General features: G+C 46.7%; 1 protein-coding gene across 2 annotated transcripts in view; it reads left to right on the top strand.

The window, feature by feature from the left end:
* The window catches only part of LOC308575781 (transmembrane protein 132D-like), a 465450-nt gene that overhangs the window by 438384 nt on the left and 5733 nt on the right, over nt 1–21333 (top strand). For both annotated transcript variants that reach the window (XM_081174743.1, XM_081174742.1), the window contains 3 exons: nt 12419–12624; nt 13207–13480; nt 18921–19112. In XM_081174743.1, the coding sequence (XP_081030869.1) occupies nt 12419–12624; nt 13207–13480; nt 18921–19112 (672 nt within the window). The remainder of the gene's footprint in view (nt 1–12418; nt 12625–13206; nt 13481–18920; nt 19113–21333) is intronic.

Genomic DNA, 21333 nt, shown 5'->3' with positions numbered 1-21333 from the left:
GGAAGAGACCCCAAGGGTCATCTAGTCCAGGCACACCCAAACTCGGCTCTCCAGTTGTTTTGGGACTACAGTTCCCATCATCCCTGACCACTGGTCCTGTTAGCTAGGGATGATGGGAGTTGTAGTCCCAAAACAGCTGGAGAGCCAAGTTTGGGGGTGCCTGATCTAGTCCAAGCCCTTCAATGCATGACACCTGTCTCCCAAATAACTGTGGGATTTGCTCTTTAAAGAGGTAGCGATGGCCACCAACGTGGATCGCATTAAATGAGGATTAGACAAAATTCAGAGGGGACAGGGCTATCAATGGCTACCAGCCAGGGTTGCTATGTTCTACCTCTGTTGTCCGAAGTGCCTCTGCATCACAGTTGCTAGGAACAAGTGGGGAGAGTGCTGTTGCACTCATGTCCTGCTTGCAGGCTTCCCAGAGGCATTTAGCTGGCCATTATTGTCAGGGTCCCCATCCCAAATGCTGCAACAAGAGGCTCTTGTGTGCAAGTCAAAAAAGAAAGATTTATTCAAGTCTTACAATGGTACCAGGATGCGGGTAGCGTTGTGGGTTAAACCACAGATCCTAGGGCTGGCCAGTCAGAAGGTCGGCAGTTCGAATCCCCGCAACGGGGTGAGCTCCTGTTGTTCGGTCCCTGCTCCTGCCAACCTAGCAGTTTGAAAGCACATCAAAGTGCAAGTAGATAAATAGGCACCACACAGGCAGGAAGGTAAATGGCATTTCTGTGTGCTGCTCTGGGTCGGCATGCTGGCCACATGACCCGGAAGCTGTCTGCGGACAAACGCTGGCTCCCTTGGCCAGTAAAACGAGATGAGTGCCACAACCCCAGAGTTGTCTGCGACTGGACCTAATGGGCAGGGGTCCCTTTACCTTTACAATGGTACCAGCCAGCCTACAAGTGCAGATCACTGCAGGCACAGCCAGACAGTTTGAGAACAGCTTCCAGGGCCAGAGACCAGCTGAGAACTGCAAAAGAGGTCTCAGCAGACAGCCATACCTTTCCCTCCAGCTTTTCAAGGTGAAATGTGGCACTCGCAAGACTCTCCCTGTGAGACTGGTGCACTTGGAAGTGTGCGCTTCTCCAAGAGTGTTTGGCAACAGCAGAGCCTGCACCAAGTGACTGGTGATGGGACCCCTGTCTCCCCACTCCTCTATGGCTGGTGGTTCATGCCCTCACCTGGTGCTAGAGAATCTATCCACTGAAAGGATGGGGAGAGGAATTGCCTCCCTTTCTCCAGCCAAGAACCACAAAGGAGCAATAGCCTCTTCCTTGCTCTCAGGTGTGGATCCCTGCCACTGGCATTCTCCAGGCCTTCTCCCCTTTCTCTGAAAGCAACTGCCACTCAGCCTCAAGCAAGTCTGGATTGCAGATCACCCCAACTATGGGAACAGGAAGCTGGACAGCTTGGTCTGATGAACCAAAGCACTTCATATGTTCTTAAATATCTAAAGGACTGCTACACATAATATATTTCTGGTGTGTATCAGCAGAAAACCAGAGAGGGTTTTGCTGGAGATGTTGTGGGGTTTTGTTGTTGTTGTTTTTTAATGATCTCTCATTAAGTCCCATCTACCCATGGAGATAACATAGTGGTTGATCCAGAACTTCCATTCCAGAGGCATCAATGCTGGCAGCTCAAACTGGATGTTTGCCTAGAATGAGTCCTTTTAATATGTGCCATTTCCTACTCCATCCAGGTATTACCTTTCAATGAGGCAAAATGTATGGATGCTTGCCACACAAAAATACAGGGGGGGGGGATTTAAAGCAAAGGCTCCTCCAGAATTTAGTGGGAGGCAGGGCTGAGTGGCTTTTCCTTCTCTCTTGTCACCTTTCTCTCCCCCCCCCCAATTAATTCCCAGCTGATTTCCACAGGAGGAAGGGAAATGACCAGAACCACCATTCAAAGTCCTGCCTGCCACAGTGAATCAACCTTGCCTTGTTCACCCATGCAAGGCATCACGTGGTGGTTGGGTAATCAGGCATGTGTGAATCCACACTTCTTCTTTTCATGCCTCGTAACCGACTTGGGGACCCGAATGACTATAGGAACTAAATTCACTGTATCAGCCTGAACCTGCTCTTAGATCTGGAAGGGAGGTTCCTCTCATTGTTCCACCACCAGGAGAGGTGGTGGTGGTGGTGATGGGTAGGGCCTTCTCAGTGGTGGTGCCCCACCTATGGAATACTCTCCCCATAGAGCAGAGTTGGCTAACCTTTTGTGGGTCAAAATTTGGACATATTTTCCACGGAGAGCATGCAAGTGGTGGGCGACCAAAAGTGAATGTGGCTAACCCTCCTCTCTCTCTCTCTCTCTCTCTCTCTCTCTCTCTCTCTCTCTCACACACACACACACACACACACACACACACGGCACACAAACACCCCTCCTCAGCTGATCCATACTTAGCATCTGAGGAAATGAGATTATCTCTTCTTCCTGTTCATTCAACGACCACTCTGATGCCTGAGGAGGCTGCAATTTGCCTCCCCACCAAGACATTGATCAGCGTGGTTTAAATCTTTCTATCCACCCCAGTGCCACATCTACTTTAATTGGATTCTTCTTTTTGCTACTGCTGACAAAACTGGAGGATGTTGCAGGGATCTGGGAAATAAATACCGTGGTACCTCGGGTTATGTACTTAATTCGTTCAGAAGGTCCCTTCTTAACCTGAAACTGTTCTTAACCTGAAGCACCACTTTAGCTAATGGAGCCTCCCGCTGCCGCCGCGCCACCGGAGCACAATTTCTGTTCTCATCCTGAAGCAAAGTTCTTAACCTATTCTGGGTTAGCGGAGTCTGTAACCTGAAGCGTATGTAACCTGAAGTGTATGTAACCTGAAGCGTATGTAATCTGAGGTACCACTGTACTTCCTTGGCAGGTGAGAACAAGACAGGCGTTCGCCCCTACCCCATGCCCTAGATTTACAACTGGCACTAATACTTTTGACATTTCAGCACCCAAAACATAGGAAGCTGCCCTATATTCAGTCAGATCATTGGTCCATCTAGTTCAGTACTGTCTACACTGACAGACAGTGGCTCTTCCAGGGTTTCAGGCAGGCTCCCACTTGCAATTTTATCAACTTTTCCCACGTCTGCCTTTGGTCATCTTTATTTTCCTAAATGAAAACGCCCCAAATGCAATAACTTCTCCTCAAAGTGTGACGCGGCAGCTAAAAAAGCCAATGCAATTCTGGGCTGCATCAATAGGAGTATAGCATCTAGATCAAGGGAAGTAATAGTGCCACTGTATTCTGCTCTGGTCAGACCTCACCTGGAGTACTGTGTCCAGTTCTGGGCACCACAATTCAAGAAGGACACTGACAAACTGGAACGTGTCCAGAGGAGGGCAACCAAAATGGTCAAAGGCCTGGAAACGATGCCTTATGAGGAACGGCTAAGGGAGCTGGGCATGTTTAGCCTGGAGAAGAGGAGGTTAAGGGGTGATATGATAGCCATGTTCAAATATATAAAAGGATGTCACATAGAGGAGGGAGAAAGGTTGTTTTCTGCTGCTCCAGAGAAGTGGACATGGAGCAATGGATCCAAACTACAAGAAAGAAGATTCCACCTCAACATTAGGAAGAACTTCCTGACAGTAAGAGCTGTTTGACAGTGGAATTTGCTGCCAAGGAGTGTGGTGGAGTCTCCTACTTTGGAGGTCTTTAAGCAGAGGCTTGACAACCATATGCCAGGAGTGCTCTGATGGTGTTTCCTGCTTGGCAGGGGGTTGGACTCGATGGCCCTTGTGGTCTCTTCCAACTCTATGATTCTATGATTCTATGAAAGGCCAAGCAAGTAACTTGGATGCACTTGTCTTTGGGTGTTCTCCCACTTCCTTCTTGAAGTTCCCTGCCCAGCTAGTGACAGCGCCGACTTCCCATTAACATAACTCACCTGGGCTAAATGCTGTGACTTCTACTTATGGGCTCTGAGCACTTAATGCCCTGCTAAATCAGTCTCTCTCTCTCTCTCTTGTAAGCCTGCCAAAGGGGAAGAGCTGTTGTTGAAGTGTACATTATGAATGCCGAGAGAGCTTCTGCACTGCCGGGAAAAAGGATTACCTCAGGAACCAGGCATTGAGATTAAAATCCCCAAGCACAAGAAGCACTTCTGAAATGCAGGGTATCGGGTGGAAGCAGCAGCAGCAGCAGCGTAATCAGCAATAACTCAAGAAGCCCATAATATGAAGCCTCCATGAATGATATGTTTACACAATGGTTTGCTAAAGGCAGCGGTGCGGAGAAGCAATACATGCACGGATTTGGAAAGGCATTAGATAATTTCACGGAAGATAGGTCCATACCAGGGCAGTCAAGATACTGCACTCTAGTTGTTGTGGGACGGCACCTCCCATCTGCCCCAGGCAGCATGGCCAGTAGTCAGGAATGGGAGTTGTAGTCCACAAGCAAATGGAGGCCACCACTTTGACTACCCCTGGTCTATGCTCTTGTTGCTCGCCGCCCCAATCTCCAAGGCATGTGAGATTGCTCAGGGTTTGTGTTTCCTTTTGGAAATAAGGCACAGCGGAGACTATGGTGTCTTTAGGATATATGGTTTATTTCCACATATATACCACCTGGACCATAAAGAAGGCTGGTCGCCGAAGAATTGATGCTTTTGAATTATGGTGCTGGAGGAGACTCTTGAGAGTCCCTGGACTGCAAGAAGATCAAACCTCTCCATTCTTAAGGAAATCAGCCCTGAGTGCTCACTGGAAGGACAGATCGTGATGCTGAGGCTCCAATACTTTGGCCACCTCATGAGAAGAGAAGACTCCCTGGAAAAGACCCTGATGTTGGGAAAGATGGAGGGCACAAGGAGAAGGGGACGACAGAGGATGAGGTGGTTGGATACTGTTCGCGAAGCTACCAGTATGAGTTTGACCAAACTGCGGGAGGCAGTGGAAGACAGAAGTGCCTGGCGTGCTCTGGTCCATGGAGTCACGAAGAGTCGGACATGACTAAATGACTAAACAACAACAACCACCTGAAGCTACGATGGAGGGGTTCACAGCATTAACACGCCAAAAAAGGTCTTGTTTCTTCCAGGGCAGCAGCCTTGGATTCAAACGTTGCTCTCAAACGTTGCTCTGATACTGCTGCTTGCTACTTTACTTCTAGGTCACGTGATACATACCAAACCTGTCCTCAAAAACTCAGGCTTTGTCCTTCTGAGAAATGGAGGAGTGGCCCCACCCATTTGCCATCTGGCCCAGAGCCCCCTCTTTCTTGCTTTGGTAACAGCCCATCAAGTCAAGTGATTAGCTGAGCACAGGAAACTGGCCTGGCTTATTTAGTTTTTAACACTTTCTGAGTCCAGGGATTAGAATTTTCTGGCACCCAGTTAGACATCTCAAGCCTTGATGAAATTCTAACACTTACTGGAGCCAGGAATTTATAGTGATCTGGAAACCATAAACTAAAAATACTATATTAGCCATTGTCCCCCACTTTTCCAGAGTTCAGAGGTGAGTGACAATCCTTATCTCCCTTTTGTACATGGCTCTTGATGTCATGACTAGATATCAGCAGGCTTGGTGGAGTCCCAAGATACTTTGAATGTGTTAGGTCACCACTGCTCTGGCCAAGTCTCTGCCCAAACAGGAAAATATTCCAGTCTGTGAGGGCCCAATGGCAAGCCCAGATAGACAGGGACTGTCTAAAGTCTCAAGGTCCTTCACTGCTCAGGAAAATACTGCAGTTCTCATGGTTTACCACATGGGGCAGCTGCAAGGAGAATTAAATGTTCCTAGGTAGTTCCTGCCCGGAGGAAATTTTTCATTAGAAAAACAGTGGTGGGGAGCAGGGTTGAGAGTTAATATGCACAACCACACCATGGTCTCAATCATAATTGCTTCTCTCCTTGGGCAGTTTTTACAAAAATGTAAAGAGATGGGCAATCTGGTCACAAATCTCCAGCATTTTATTTCATTTGGCCATCGGTTTCAGCCAATACAAGAAGCGGAAAGTGTGCAATAATGAAATAACATCCGGCTGAAGTCAAAGACCTGAAAGAGGCTGGGGGACACCACACACTTTTCACCAACCTCATTGTCTTTTGATTGACTGCTGAAAGACCAGAGGTCAAGTGCCCAATGATATCATACACACTCAATTTAATAGGATTTTTCTTCGTAACAATGCATGAGATCAAAGATAATGTAAAAAATTAATTTCCCGCATGCAGCTGAGCACTGCACACACATTTTTTAAAAAGGGGAAAAAAGCAAAACCATAGAAAGAACAGTGTTCTCTCAGTGCTGGTTGATATGGAATGGCCCGTTCACGAAAAGATGCTGTCACAAAACCAACCCCTACCATGTCCACTTCAGAGGAACAGGAAAAGACCTCTGTTTGAGACATCAGAGAGCTGCTGCCCATTAGAGTGGACAGTCCTGAGCTAGACGAACAATTAGGCTGACTTGGTATGAAGCAGCTTCCTCTATTCCAGTGGTGAATGCATAAGTGTTGCGCCAAGTTTCAAGGTATTTCCACACAAGGGCAAGATTTTGGAGTGGGATTCAGCCACATACTGGCAAATTCAGGTTGTGCAATTCCAACTGAATGGGAAGTCTTGGGGAACAGACTTCCCCAAAGACCAGACCTTCTTGCAATAAGAAAAGTGATGTGGAATTGCACCGGAAAAGTGTGTGGTAAACACTTCCTTCGATGAACATCCACTAAACTCCCCAGAAACAAATGGGAACAAATGCTCATTGAATAAGTGGCATTTGTCTAATCTCCCTGCAAAGAAATCAGGAGGAATGCTCAATGAACAAGTCATGTAGAAGCACCTCTCCGTCTTCCACAAAGAGATTTCAGTGGCTTGCAAGGCCATTCCGCTGCCACCGCCACCCAACATCTTGTCTCTCGCCTCCATTTGCCCTCTGTGTGACCAGATGCATGATCTCTGAAGCTCCCACAACTGTCTTCTGTAAAGCCGCACCTGACATAAATCAGAATTTTGATCCCTGTTCATAGCAGACAGTTATTTTTGCTTCATTCAGGCATGCGGCAACAGCAAAGTTCATCCATCCATCCATAATTCATAACTGCACCCCGTAACTGTGGGTTCCCCCCTCCCCTTTTGCTGGGAATTTGATAGGCAGCTCCTAACCTCTTTCTGCCCTGCTTTCTCCAGATTAGATTTAGATGAACAAGCATGTGTGAGAGATAGAGATTCTCTTATAAACCTTCCTGAGAAGTTCATCAGTTTTAAGAGACAAGGGTCAGAACAGGGAGAATAAAATCCACTATACTAACAATGCATAATGAGCCTTATGTTACTTGTTACCAGAGGGGAACTTATGAGTCATCTAGTCAACCGCTCTGCTGAGTAGAAGAGATCCAAGCTCAGAGCATCCCACACACATGGCTATCCAACCTGTCCCTCCCAAACTCACGTGGGAACTAGAACACAATTCCAGTCATATTATATACTTCTCCAGATCTTGTAATGCATTTTCAGTGTGCAGGAACTACACTCAAAAATGCATATTTTATGTTAAAGGTGAGCTGATGAGAGGTGTGGAGTCCAGGGAGATTCTCCACCCCTCCTCCACATGCAAAGAATATAGCAGTGGCCCATTGCCTATGATTTTGTCCTGTCGATGAAGTGAGGGACATGAGGCAGGATTTGGTAATGCAGGTGAGCTGTGCACAGGTGAGCTGCAAGCAAGCTGCCGGCCAGCTCTGTGGAGGCTCCTTTTATTGACACAATATGCAAACCTAGCCAGATATATTTTGGGCTGTGACCTTTACACATCTTCCAGTCCCAAGATCGTGGGGTGGTACAAAGTTATTTTGGCACCTGTTTCCACCGCGTCATTTTCCCCTTGCACAGTGTATGACGAAGGAGACAAAAGTCTCAAAGACAAAGGTCACATACAGGACACGGCAGACGACTGAGACCGCAAAAGGTTAGACAGAGGGCAAGATGTTCAGACAGCTGTGGCTTTATCTGTGAGGGGGAGTGTGCCCCGCACCCCAAGGTCACACGTGCAGGCAGCTGAGGCTGTCTGTGGGCGGGGAGTGTGCTCCGCACCCAGCAATCATCCCTACACAAAGGAAAACATACTGCTTGAAAGGTAACTCTCTGCCCCCACCCCACCCCACCCTCTACTCCCCTTCCAGAACGTTCCTATCTGAAATGCCTTTGGGAGCCCAGAGATGCCCTCTATAGATGTCAGCATATTTGTTTGAAAGACAATTACAGGATAGTGGTCTGTGAAACATCTAGCAAAGGAACAGCATCCTAATGATTTCAGTGGCATTGCTGTGGTTTTGCATTCTCTTTGTCCAGAAATCAAATGAGGATCTTGGAGAAGCACATTTGCTGCTAAAGGACTTTCCTGAGGACCCGCAGCCCAAGGAGGACAGAAGATGTCTGGTGGTGAAATGAGGGGCTGGAGCAGAGATATTATATATATTTACACATAGTGGACCCAATGAAATGGAAGAAGGTCCATTATTTCAATAGGTCTACGTTGTTAAAGCCTACTGCCTTCAGAATCCAGCAGTTCCCTTACTTTAGGGTACAGATGTTGGGTTTCTAAAACTTTTAATTACCCCTACATTTGTCCCATTTGGATCGAAAGGGATGGTGGACAGTGTTTGGAATGATCTAGTTAAATAGCTCATCCAACTCTCCAATACTATGATTCTAGATTGAATGAAAAGCACTGCATTTATTCAAAAATATCTGAACGGTACCTGAAAGTAGTTCCAGTGCCTCGTAAGCTGAATGGGAATTATGTTCAATTTGTGATATAACTCTGCATGATTTCTAGTCGATCATCAGGTTCATTTTCTTACTTGTGGTATTTCTTTTAACTCTTTGGACTCTTTGTCCCTCAAGACCTTAAAACCATGTGGGTGTGCTGTCACCACCAAAGGCTCCAAGTGGGCCTCAATCCTTGACAGGGCCTTTTCAGTGGTGGTACCCTGTAGCTGGAGGGACGCAGGTGGCGCTGTGGGTTAAACCACAGAGCGTAGGGCTTGCCAATCTGAAGGTCAGCAGTTCAAATCCCTGCAATGGGGTGAGCTCCCATTGCTCAGTCCCTGCTCCTGCCAACCTAGCAGTTTGAAAGCACATCAAAGTGCAAGTAGATAAATAGGTACCGCTCCGACGGGAAGGTAAATGGCATTTCCGTGCACAGCTCTGGTTCACCAGAAGCAGCTTAGTTATGCAGGCCACATGACCCAGAAGCTGTACGCCAGCTCCCTGGCCAATAAAGCGAGATGAGCGCCGCAACCCCAGAGTCGGCCATGACTGGACCTAATGGTCAGGGGTCCCTTTACCTTTACCTTTACCCTGTAGCTGGAATGCCTTCCCTGGTGAGGTGCACCTGTTTCCATTATTATTAACTTTCGGGAGGAATTTGAAAACATTCCCATTTACCCAGGCATTTTGGTGGCAGAAGAATGCTGTTACAGGCAACACTTGGAGAAGAGGATGATACTGCTTTTAATGTTTTTCAATACAACAACTTAAGGAACATTTTTAACTGTAACTGCTTTTAGACATTATTTATCATAATTGCTTTTAGAATGATTAACTGCTTAGCTGTTTTGTTTTGGAAATGTTGATGTACTTGCCTCCCTAGACTCCTTTGGGAGGAAGGGTGAGATATAAATTCAATAGATTATGACGATGATTGATGGGGAAAATAAACAATTCAAATTCCACTGTATGTGGGTAGGAATGTTTCGTGATGTTCTCTTTGTCTACGTATGTATATTCTGTACTTCAGCTCAGCAGCTTGTAACATTCTGAATACTGGGGAAGAAATTGTAAATGGTGGTCCAACCCCCTGCTGTGCAGGAGTCACAGTTAAAGAATCCCTGACAGATGGCCACCCAACCTCTGCCTAAAAAACTCCAATAAAGGAGCGTCCATCACCTGCCATGGGAGTCCGTTCCACTGTTGAACAGCTTTTACTTCCTAATGTTCAGTTGGACTCTCCTTTCTTTTAATCAGAATCCATTGGTTTGGCTCCAAACAAGCTTGCTCCATTTTCCATGTGACAATCATTCAGGTATTTGAAGATGGCTATCATATCTCCTCTCAGTCTCCTCTTTTCCAGCATAAACATACCCAACTCCCTCAACTGTTCCTCATCAGGCTTGGTTTCCAGACCCTTGATCATCTTGACCCCACTTTTCTGCATACGTTCCAGCTTGTCGATATCCTTCTTAAATTGTGGTGCCCAGAACTGGATACAAGACTCCAGGTGGAGTCTGAGTCAAGGCAGAATAGAGGATGTTTTTGCTGCAACAGGCTAACACGGTTCTCCCTCTGAGCTATATCAACCCTAATACTTTTCAAAAGCTCTAAGGATTCAATATACAACTCTGGCTCTGTGGTTAGCTGCAATCAAAGGCATCTGAACACTGATTTACTCTTCAGCATGCTGGGCAGGTCTTTCTCTTTGGGAGAGGCAGAAAAAATAATGCTTGAATGTAAATTATGCCACAGCAGTTTCTGATGTTTCGATAAGATTTAGATCCACTCTGCATTTAAACAGAAAAGTAGAAAATGGCATTAAATTCAGATAAGTGCAAGATCATGCATATTCGGGAGGCAGAAATATTAAATACACCATCATAATGGAACAGAAGGCCTGGCTGGTAATGGATTGTGAAAAAAAGAGTTCAGGGTTTTAATAGATCATTCCTTCAGATCATCACCACTCCAAAGTGGGAGTTAATAAATTATTTGAACGTGCATTTTGCGCCTATATTTTAACAACCTATAACAAACGGGTTTGTGTCATTTCACCGAGATGTGGGCGAAAAGCTTCAGGGGAAAGTGTGATTTATGAACCAGACTGACAGAAGCTCATAAAATCATGTGACGTCATGAATGGAATGGAAGGGTGGAAGCACCAAGAATACCAGGAAGAGGCACAGCATTGAACGGAGAAGATTCCAGGTTCAATCCTTAGCATCTCAAGACAGGGTTGAAAGAGGACCCTGGCAATCAGTGCAGACAATGCTGAGCTAGATAGACCACTTGTCTGATCTTCGGACGTGCAGCAACCAGAACCGTGAACAGCATACCTGTCATTTGTCCTGATTTATATTTAGGATGCAGGATGCAAGCTGGATGCAAGAAAAGGGGGAGGGGGTGATAGCAACTGGAATCTGGCTGTTTCTGCCCCATTCCCATGATGGACCGAAGGCACTGCATGAAACACTTAAGACCCATCCCTTCACTCTTAGCTTTCAACCAATGAGCAGTACTGGTGGGTGTGGTGGAGTGGAGCAATCCTTCCAATACCAGGATCCATGCACCTGGATGGAGCTGGAGTGGAGCAGGATGGTAGTCAGGTCAGTGCTGGGCAGATGCTGCAGCTCAGGCATGGAGATCACGGCAACTCTTCCCAGTAGGTCTTGCCCTAATGAAGCTGTTTTGAAGGCTGAAGGTCCCTGCTTACCCAATGGTCTTTCCCTAGTAGCCTAAGGCTTTGTCATCTTGTCTCTCTTCATTTCTCTTTGTCTTCTGGGAGACCAGGGGGTTGCAGAGCTGGTCGCAGCAGAAGGGGGAGGCTTCCTGGCTTTTTCAGCAGCCTGCCCCACTCCCTTCCTACCTTGATTCTAGACTGCCTTCTGCCACTGCCTCTTCCTGCTCACTAAAACCTGTTGCCCCTTCAGCTTCCGACACCTCCTCCTCCCAGTCTTCTCCCTCTTCTCCCTCTGACCACTCATCATTGTCCCACCTCTAATCCCCTTGTTCTTCTTCCTCTGGGGGTGCCCTGGGGGGTTCTCCAGCTGGTTCCTCCCTCCACTCCTCTGCATCCAGCCAGTCCATGACACTTATAGTTGTTTCGACAGATCTGAATACCACGCCCAACAGTCTAGTGTCCAGGCAGCTATTCCCATATCTGCATTCTATGAAGCAATTGCAACAACCACTGCCCCTCCTCTGCCTCCTCTGACAGGCTGTATGCACACAGCCGGTGAGTACACCTGTGTGGAAGCTTCCTCTGCTCATCCTCTTCCTGGTTCTGGGAGACAGTGGTGCGGGAGAGGGTGGGGAAGTACCTTTTCCTTAACTTGCCTGACCTGCTTCTTCCTCCTCTTCTTCTGACCCATCCTATGCTCCACCCTCCAGCTCTGAAGCTTCCCGCGCCTCTAATTCTTGCCTCCTGGTCAGTAGAAGTCCTGGCCCCCTCTCCCAAATCAGACTCCAGCCCCTCTCCCCCCGGTGTGCACTCATCAGCATCCTGCCAGTCCCAGATACCACCACACCCCCATCCAGAATAGCTGCAGGAGATATCAGGAGATCAGCTCCTTCCCCCTGCTCCTCTGACTACTGCCAGCGAGATACAGATTTGATGATTTCACCTAGGGACTTCATTGTTGTTGCTTTCCTTCACCCACCTCTCCTCTTGTTCCCAGGTCTCCGACAGATGCGACTACGTCTTTGTCAACGGGAAGGAAATGAAAGGGAAATCAAACGTCCGTGTCCATTTCATGTACCAGCATCTGAGTGCCCCCCTGGAGATGACCGTGTGGGTGCCCCGCCTCCCTCTGCAGATCGAGGTCTCTGACACAGAGTTAAATCAGATCAAGGGGTGGCGGATCCCCATCGTCTCAAATAAGAGGTGGGCTTTTGACTGAGGTTGTTCTATCGGGTCTAGATGCAGGCCATGCGCTCTATTCAGATGGTTGCCATTAGGGCTCTGCAGAACCTCCCTGGCCTGATCTGGGACCCTATCCGGGGATTTTTTTTTCCCAGCCCAAGTTGACCCAAAGAGTACCCAACCCAGATCCAGCAGATCCAGACCCAGGGGTTATAAACCCTAATTAAATATAGACTTGGGAGAAGGGCACTCTCTGACCACACTGAAGAGAGCAGGTTTAATCCTGCTGGGTGCTACATTGCCACTGCATTCTCTGCAGGGAACATGCTGGTAGAGCAGCCCCTTGCAGGATTGAATCCTCCACTCACCAGCTGCTGAGTAGAGGATCCAATCCTGCTGGGGTCCTCAGTGTGTTCCCCTGCTTGGGAACAGGCACTTGCAGCCAAAGACCCTTCTTTAAAGAGGATGGTGTCGGGCCAGTTAGGCGAATATCTTAGACCTGTTACAAGACAGCTTCCTATGTCCCTATCAATGGGAGGATTTTAAGACAACCTTAAGGCGCTCTTCTTTGCCCAACCCCTCTGCTTTTTTTTGCCTTGACAGGCCAGCTAGGGACAGCGATGACGAAGAAGAGGATGAGCGGAAGGGAAGAGGTTGCACCCTCCAGTACCAGCACGCCATGGTGCGGGTGCTCACACAGTTTGTAGCCGAACCCTCAGATCCTGGCGGACAGATGGCCTACCTGCTGGGTTCAGACTGGCAAGTCGACATCACTGAGCTGGTGAGCGATTTCATACAAGTGGAAGAGCCGAGGATCGCAAAGCTGCAAGACGGGCAGGTGCTGGTTGGACAAGAGCTGGGGATGACGACGATTCAGGTAGGAGGAAAGGAATGCTGGGAAAGAGCAGGAGAGCAGCCATTCTGGATCAGATCAAATATTCGCCTAGACCAGCTTGATGATGCAAAATGTCTTTCAAAAACTATTTGAAAATAATACATAAGGTATCAGCATCATGATCATTGTGCTGGGCCCGGGGGTAACCCTAGAACCACGGTCCAGGTCTGGTCCATAATCCAAAGGTTCTGCAACGAGTCAGTCTGACAGGGCCAAGTCAGGACACAAGGCAGGAAACCAGGCAAGGACAGGTACAGGATCTCAGGCAGGGTCTGGCATACAGCAATGTTGCTCCCACAACCTGGGGCGGGGTCCGACAGCCTTTTATCTTTGTTGGGGTAACGGCCGGTCCTGATCCCCCAGCGACTCACCTCCCTGTTTCGCCCAAAGGTGAGCACTCCTCCTGCGAGTACTCAGGTCCCTCCATCTCTCAGACCTTAGTCTCTGCAGCTCGGGAGACATTGGTGGGTTACTAGACCCAGGGGCCACCTCAGCCTCCCCTGACCCAACCAGTAGTGGAGCAGCTGTAAGTGATGGTCCAGCTGAAGGCAACGAGGTCATCCCCACATCTGGAGCCAGGGCAGGCTCAGGCCCCTGACTTGGCCCAGCTGGTGTTTGTTGCAGGGGAACCTGTGTAGACTGGGACTCTTCAGAATCAGGCCCCAGACTTGGTTCAGATGATGCCTGAGGCAAAGGATCCGGTGCAGACTGAGACTCCTCTGGTTCCCAGCCCGAGTCCCAGACCATCACAATTATCATCACTTATTGCATTTATATCACACCTTTTCTCCAAGGACTTTGAGGCATACATAGTTCTCTTCCCCTCCGTTTCATCCTCACAACATCCCACTGAGGTAGGTTAGGCTGGGAGGTGGTAACTGGCCCAAGATTACCCAGTGAGCTTCCATGCCTAAGTGGGAAATGGAACTCGGGTTTCCCAAATACTAGTCCTACGCTCTAACCACTATGCCACACTGGCTATCCTGGCATTTAACTTCTACAAAAATAGCTAAAATGGATAAACCCCACTCACCTACTTTCTGGAAGGGGTGTACAGCTCATGGTTGTTTCACACATATGTGGTAGGACTGTCCCAAAGTTTCCCAGTTCTAGGAAGAGATCTTTGTAGAAATAACAAAAATATTGAGAAAACTGGGGGGGGGACCTCCTGAAATAGTATTGTTGGGTATATTCAGTGGAGAAAGCCAAGGGTCATTATATACACATTTAATTGGTTATCGGTTTATGGGAGCAAGAATATATTGACAGCTGGAAACTGGAAAGAAACGAAGGGTTTAAAAGTACAAAAACTGTAGAAGGTAATTTAGGACATAGCGCTTTCTGAAAAACTGACCTAAAGCTGGTATTGTGTGGCTAGAGGGCAAAAGAGAAAGAGACTTTCATGGCAGACTGGTTTCCGTTCATCCAGTAAACGAACAAAGGCTCTACAGGACAAAGTGTACCTGCCACATTCCATAATATATGGTTGTGTTAACATTTCCCTTCATATTGATATTAGCAGCTTTCAGTCTCTCTTCGTTTCAGTGCTATAGATCGGGGAAAAGAGGTGGGGTACGCCCAGTTTGTATTTCCCCCCCAATATTTTCTTTTTTAATGAAAACTTTCTATATTATATTTTGAAAAAACCCACTTTTTATGACAGAGAACTTCCCAAGGTGCTTATTAGGCAATAGGCAACTGCCTTGGCCATATCCCAGTAGCCAGGACTGGCCCAAGACCTTTTGGCACTGGAGACAAGGTGGGCCACCAAGACTTCCTCCTCACTGATCTGGGCCCGTGCCCTGGTGGGGTGGGAGGAGACCAGCAGAAATGCAGACATTTTGCAGGAGTGTTCCCTCTTGATCCAGTGGTGTCCAAACTTTTTTCCAAAGAGGGCCAGATTTGATGGAGTCAAGGGACGACCAAAGGGCCAACTCTTTTTTTAGGATTGATGTTGTTGAGTTTTTTTTTAGGATTTTACCCCAGGATATCAACTGCCACAGGGGCTGGATTAAACCGACTGGTGGGCCGGATTAGGCCCCCGAAATGGACTTTGGACATGCCTGAGAGTCTTAGAAAAATAGGGGCATTCCATGAGCCAAAACTGCTGCTCTCCTTGGCTTTGGCTTTTGGCTGCATCTTCAGCTTACCCCAAGCGGAACTGGAAACCACCAAGCCCGCATCAGGATCTCTCCCCCCCCCCCCGAACATGCAGTGTGAGGCGGGTCACCTCAGATCACCTCATAGGTGTGCCAGCCATGCAAGGGCAGCCAGCTAGTTTAGGAGCGGCAGGGCAGACCACATGGCACACCTTTCCAGCCAATTTCCATCCCTCAGCATTTGCTGGCTATGGAAGCTGTCTCACTCTGCCTTGTGGTAGGGCTTGGCCCTTCCCATTGCAATGAGCAGGAAGCACAGGCCTTCCAAACACAGAGAGCCACTGCCAGTTCCTGAGAGGGGGAAAGGCAAGATGCAAGGAGCTCAGCGTGGTGTAAGCATGGTGGCAGGAGCGTCGGATTGGCTCTGCTGCTGCACCTGCACCACGCTGCCCTTCCTGCCCCTCTCCCTCTCAGGAACCAGCAGTGATGCTCAGTGCTCAGAAGACAGGTGAGTGATGCTGCCCTGCTCCACAGACCACTAGCCCCTTATCCTTACCAAATTGCTTTTCCTCAACAGGTAGCCTTTAGGAAGTGGGGAGACTGCAGCCCTTGGTAGCAATCTATATTTATATGTTGCAAAAGCTGAGAGTCTCATCTTGCCTTCTGTGACTGTCCATAAATATAGAGAATGTATATCTGGGAAGGGAACTGGAAGCGAGAGGGAGGGAGGCAGGCAGGGAAGGCTAGTTGGCCTGTCCACTTGAAAGAATATGTATAGCCTGTCACTCGAGAAATCGTCAAAGTCAGCTGCTTTTGAAATGCCAAGATCTTAGAGAGTGATAGCTCAGCTCACATCCATCTTGTTTAATTCACTTTTCATAAGCCTTGCTTGTCTTCTTTTCAGAGTCTTCTGTAACGCAAGCAAAAATAAAAAAATATAGATAGATAGGTCACTGCCCCGATGGGTTTGCAATCTAAGGTCAGACAGTAGGGATGGGTAACAGAGGGAGACAGGAGGGAAGGGAGAGGAAAACATAATGAGGGGTTCTGTTTAGCTGCCCATAATTTGTCCCCATTGTTTGTTTTCAATCACTAATTTTGATTGAAGGAAATGTAATTGAATAATTGTATGACGTTTTTAGTCAATTAATCAATGAATCTGTGGGTTAAATTAGCATATGGGGGAAACAATCTTTTTCAGCCAAGAAGGATGATGTAGATATATGTTGCGACAGGAACTATAATAGAAGAGTCATTCCACCCTACATAACAGGAAAGGGGGGGGGAGAATATTTTTTTAAAAATGATGCTTCACATTGGAATTAACAGAAATGTCTGTTCAGATAGATTAGATATAGATATAGATATAGATATAGATATAGATATAGATATAGATATAGATATAGATATAGATATAGATATAGATATAGATGATAGATAGATAGATAGAGATAGATGATAGATAGATGATAGATAGATAGATAGATAGATAGATAGATAGATAGATAGATAGATAGATAGAGATAGATAGATAGATAGATAGATAGATAGATATAGATAGATAGATAGATAGATAGATAGATAGATAGATAGATAGATAGATAGATGATAGATAGATAGATGATAGATAGATAGATAGATGATAGATAGATAGAACTATCTACTGCCATTTGAGCTGATAATTTTATTGATTGATCTGGGGAAAAGGCAGGATAACAACAAGAACAAGAACAAGAACAAGAACAAGAACAAGAACAACAACAACAACAACAACAACAACAACAACAACAACAACAACAACAGAATATTAAATAAGTCAGATTTGCTTGTGTTCATTCATAAGTCTGTTCCATCCTAGTTTTGTTTCAAACTGCAATTTTTTTAAAAAAAAATCTGTTTGTTTAAAAAGGCTTATTTATGTTACAAAGTTTATATCCTGCTTAAGGGGCAAAATCTTCTAAGCTGTCTACATAAAACAATGTAATATATGTATTAAAAATACCAATAACTATGCATTGAAATAGCACATGATCACAAAATCTGTATCCAAATAGGTATTTTACCTCATGCTACACATTTCTAAATTATATTATCCTAAAATAACGTCATTTTAAAGTGTGTTTTCAAACATATTTTGACCAAAAAAACATTACCATGAAATTCATAGAAGTGTGAAACTCAAGGGCTGATTGTTTTTTCAATACATGTACTATTAGCCTGGAAGGTACAAATTTTCAAGCAAATGTGAACTGAATTCAGTTCTCTTCTATCCCTAACTGCAGCCTTGCAGTTTCATTCCGTTTCAGGATACCCTCAAGAGTTGTCTTTGTCAGGGTTCCCATTCTCAGGAGGGCCTTTTTCACAGCTGGTCCCTAGAGGCAACATGATGCTCTCTAGGTGTCATTGTGCTACAACTCCCATCAACCCCTGCCCAGCATGGTGAATGGCTTGGAATTAGTCTCTGGAGGGTTGACTTCTACCCTACGGTCAACTCAACCATTTGATGGATGCCGTGTTACCTCTTGTGTGAAAGCTTCCTTCAAAGAAGGAAGGCCTTGCCCTTTACAATTATTGATTTCCATTCCTACTATTTAAGTTGTGGTTGTTGTGGTGGTGGTTGTTGTTGTTGTTGTTGCTGCTGCTGCTCTTCCATAATTGCTTAAAGGTAAAGGGACTCCTGACCACTAGGTCCAGTCGTGGCCAACTCTGGGGTTGCGGCGCTCATCTCGCTTTACTTGCCAAGGTAGCCAGCGTACAGCTTCCGGGTCATGTGGCCAGCATGACTAAGCCGCTTCTGGTGAACCAGAGCAGCGCACGGAAACACCGTTTACCTTCCCGCCAGAGCTGTACCTATTGATCTACTTGCACTTTGTGCTTTCAAACTCCTAGGTTGGCAGGAGCAGGGACCGAGCAATGGGAGCTCACCCCATCACGGGGATTCAAACCACCGACCTTCTGATCGGCAAGCCCTAGGCTCTGTTGTTTAACCCACAGTGCCACCCGCGTTCCCATAATTGCTTACTTGGTGCTTATTATTTGATAGATTTTGCTGCTACCTTTAATTTGTTTGTCCAGTCATTTTTCTACTTACTGTTGTTGTTAGCTGTACTAGGCATGCTTGTCATAAGCCGCCCAGGGAATATTTATTGATAGTGTGCTAATAAATAAATAAATCCATCAAGGAAAGTCGGGACTGAAATGTTTTATACTATGTGTGTGTGTGTGTGTGTGTGTGTGTGTGTGTGTGTGTGTGTGTATAAGGTTTTAAGAAGTATGACTCTCCTTGCGGGTTCTGACGGGGTTGCCTCGGTTTTCCTGAACAGATTCTGTCTCCGCTTTCTGATGCCATCTTGGCTGAAAAGACTGTGACTGTCCTCGACGAGAAGGTGACGATTACTGACCTGGGGGTCCAGCTGGTGACTGGACTTTCCCTCTCCTTACAACTGAGCCCAGGAAGCAACAAGGCCATCTTTGCCACAGCGGTAGCACAGGAAATCCTCCAGGTGCCAAAACAGGTAGGAAGCCTCGTTTGCCTAGCGACAAGCCGCCATTTCTGAGGCCTACTGTACTTGGGCAATTCCCAGCCAGCCAAGCATATACCCTCCAAGTAGAGAGTCCAAGAATTTGGAAAGCCACCCGGGCTTTCTGATATGATCTCAGAATGTCCCTGCTAGTGCCAACTGCTGCCAAGCTCAGGGAGGAGGATGAGCTGGCACCTGTTCCAAACAATGGCTCGTAGCAGCTGCTGGACAGTCATGAAGAAGGAGGAGAGGCTGCTACCGTTGAGGCCCAGACTCACTTGACATGGCCAGCTCTGAGAGACAGGCAGAGGACAGGCCTGCCCTGGGTAGGAAGAAAGGAGGAGCAGAGCTGAGCGCAAGGAGTTGTTGTTGTTGTTGTTGTTGTTGTTGTTGTTGTTGTTGTTGTTGTTGTTGTTGTTATTATTATTATTATTATTATTATTATTATTATTATTATTAATGCTTTGTGCATTCACATCTAATTTTGCCCCTTTCTAAAATTTATTTATCAGTGAGTGTTTTTCTTTTTGTATATCTACCCAATAATCTAATGAAATGAAATGGGGATTAAGCGGTTTTCTCCAAATGGGGGAGGGCATGTGTGGTGTGTCCTGTTGGTGAAGTGGTCAGACTTCAGGGGATCGGCTTCCTCCCCCCCCCCGGCAGTAGATAAGAGATCAAATGAAAGGAACGCCTTTATCTTTAATAGCAAGAGAACAAAGAACACATCTCATAGAAGTGGCGGTGCTCCCAATTAAGGGACGCTCCCCCCTCCATCCCTGTTAATCTACGTTACTCCTACGTCTTGTAATCTGAGCTTGTACCCTCTGTGCTTTCTGTTCTGACACTTTCTGAGCTCTCTGTGACTTTGGAGAAGGGGGGTGGATGCTATCCAGAGACTGTGAATCTGTTAAGCCTCTCTCTCTTCTAGTGTTTCTTCTGCTAACCGCTCACCATCCAGTATTTCCCAGCTTCTGCCTTCTGAACTGTGCCCCTCTGCAAACCACTGTTCCAAATCTATGCTGTCCTCCTGCTCCTGGGAAGATTCAGGAGCAGGAGCAGGTGGCTCCCACCATTCCTCCTCAGTGCAGCCCTCCTCAGCACGGTCCCTGACAGTGGTGGCGGTACTTGCTCTTCTTTTTATAGGAAATGCTCTGTGAGGGAGACCATGCAAAATGTGAAATCGAGGAGGGTCAGTTGCAGGGGAGTGAAAAATATCCTTGTTTTCATCTGAAGAACATTTGGAACGCATGGAGGCTGGAGGAACCATTCAGAGCCGACTTTCTCAACCTTGGGGCCGCAGATGTTGTTGGGCTATAACTTCCATCTTCTCTGGCTGCTGATCCTGCTAGCTAGGCATGATGGGAGTTGTAGTCCACCAACAAAAAAGACAAAGGAGAATGCAGATTTGCATACAATGGGCAAATATGCACATTAATAAATAAAAGCTTATAACTTAGATAGAACTATAATCCATTTCACCAAGACCACGCTGTGAAGCACCTGCTCCCCTTTAAAATGGGGGTAGGGCTTGGGGCAAGCTGGGGGGGGGAAGCAAGGACGTAGTTGAGGTGTAAAGGGGACTGATCAATTATGCAGGGTGGGGATTACCTGCCCCCCATATTTTATTCAAATTGGGCTCCCGGTAGGTGAGGTTGGCAGGCAGGGTGAGCAGGGGCAGCTGCCTCCATCATTAGCAAAAGTAACATAAAAAGTAGTTATATTTTTTCGGGGGGGGGTGTATGTTGGACAAAATTGCACACAAATTGTACATTAGGAGAAAATCACACTAAAATGCTGGTGAATTTTCATGAGGACTTAAAAAATAATAAACTCAAAGTGAGGCAGCAGTGTGCACAACTGAGCTGATGCATGGAAAAACAGGAGACTGGGGACAAACAAAGTTGAGAGGTTCTCCCATTCCTATTTACAGACTTCTTTTGTGTATGAGATTGGCTTTGTGTGCATTCATTCGGCCCAAGAACTGCCAGTTGCTGACCCTCAAGTTGTGTTCCACCCCCTGAAACCCTTTTATCAAAGCAAATACTGGGTAGAAGAATGAAGAATGAAACTTTATTTGCGTCAGCCGTTGGCCATAGCAACAAAAAACATTGTGATATGCAGAGAACAAAATTAAAAGTTGATTATATAAAACAGAGTTCAGGGTCCTGAATCAGCAGTCAAATAGTGGACCTTATTCTGATCGCCCCAGCTA

The sequence above is a fragment of the Podarcis bocagei genome (genome assembly GCF_964188305.1).
Source record: "Podarcis bocagei genome assembly, chromosome: 16".
Taxonomy (NCBI): domain Eukaryota; kingdom Metazoa; phylum Chordata; class Lepidosauria; order Squamata; family Lacertidae; genus Podarcis; species Podarcis bocagei.
The sequence above is the reverse complement of the archived record's forward strand: the minus strand, read 5'-3'. Positions and strand labels throughout refer to the sequence as shown.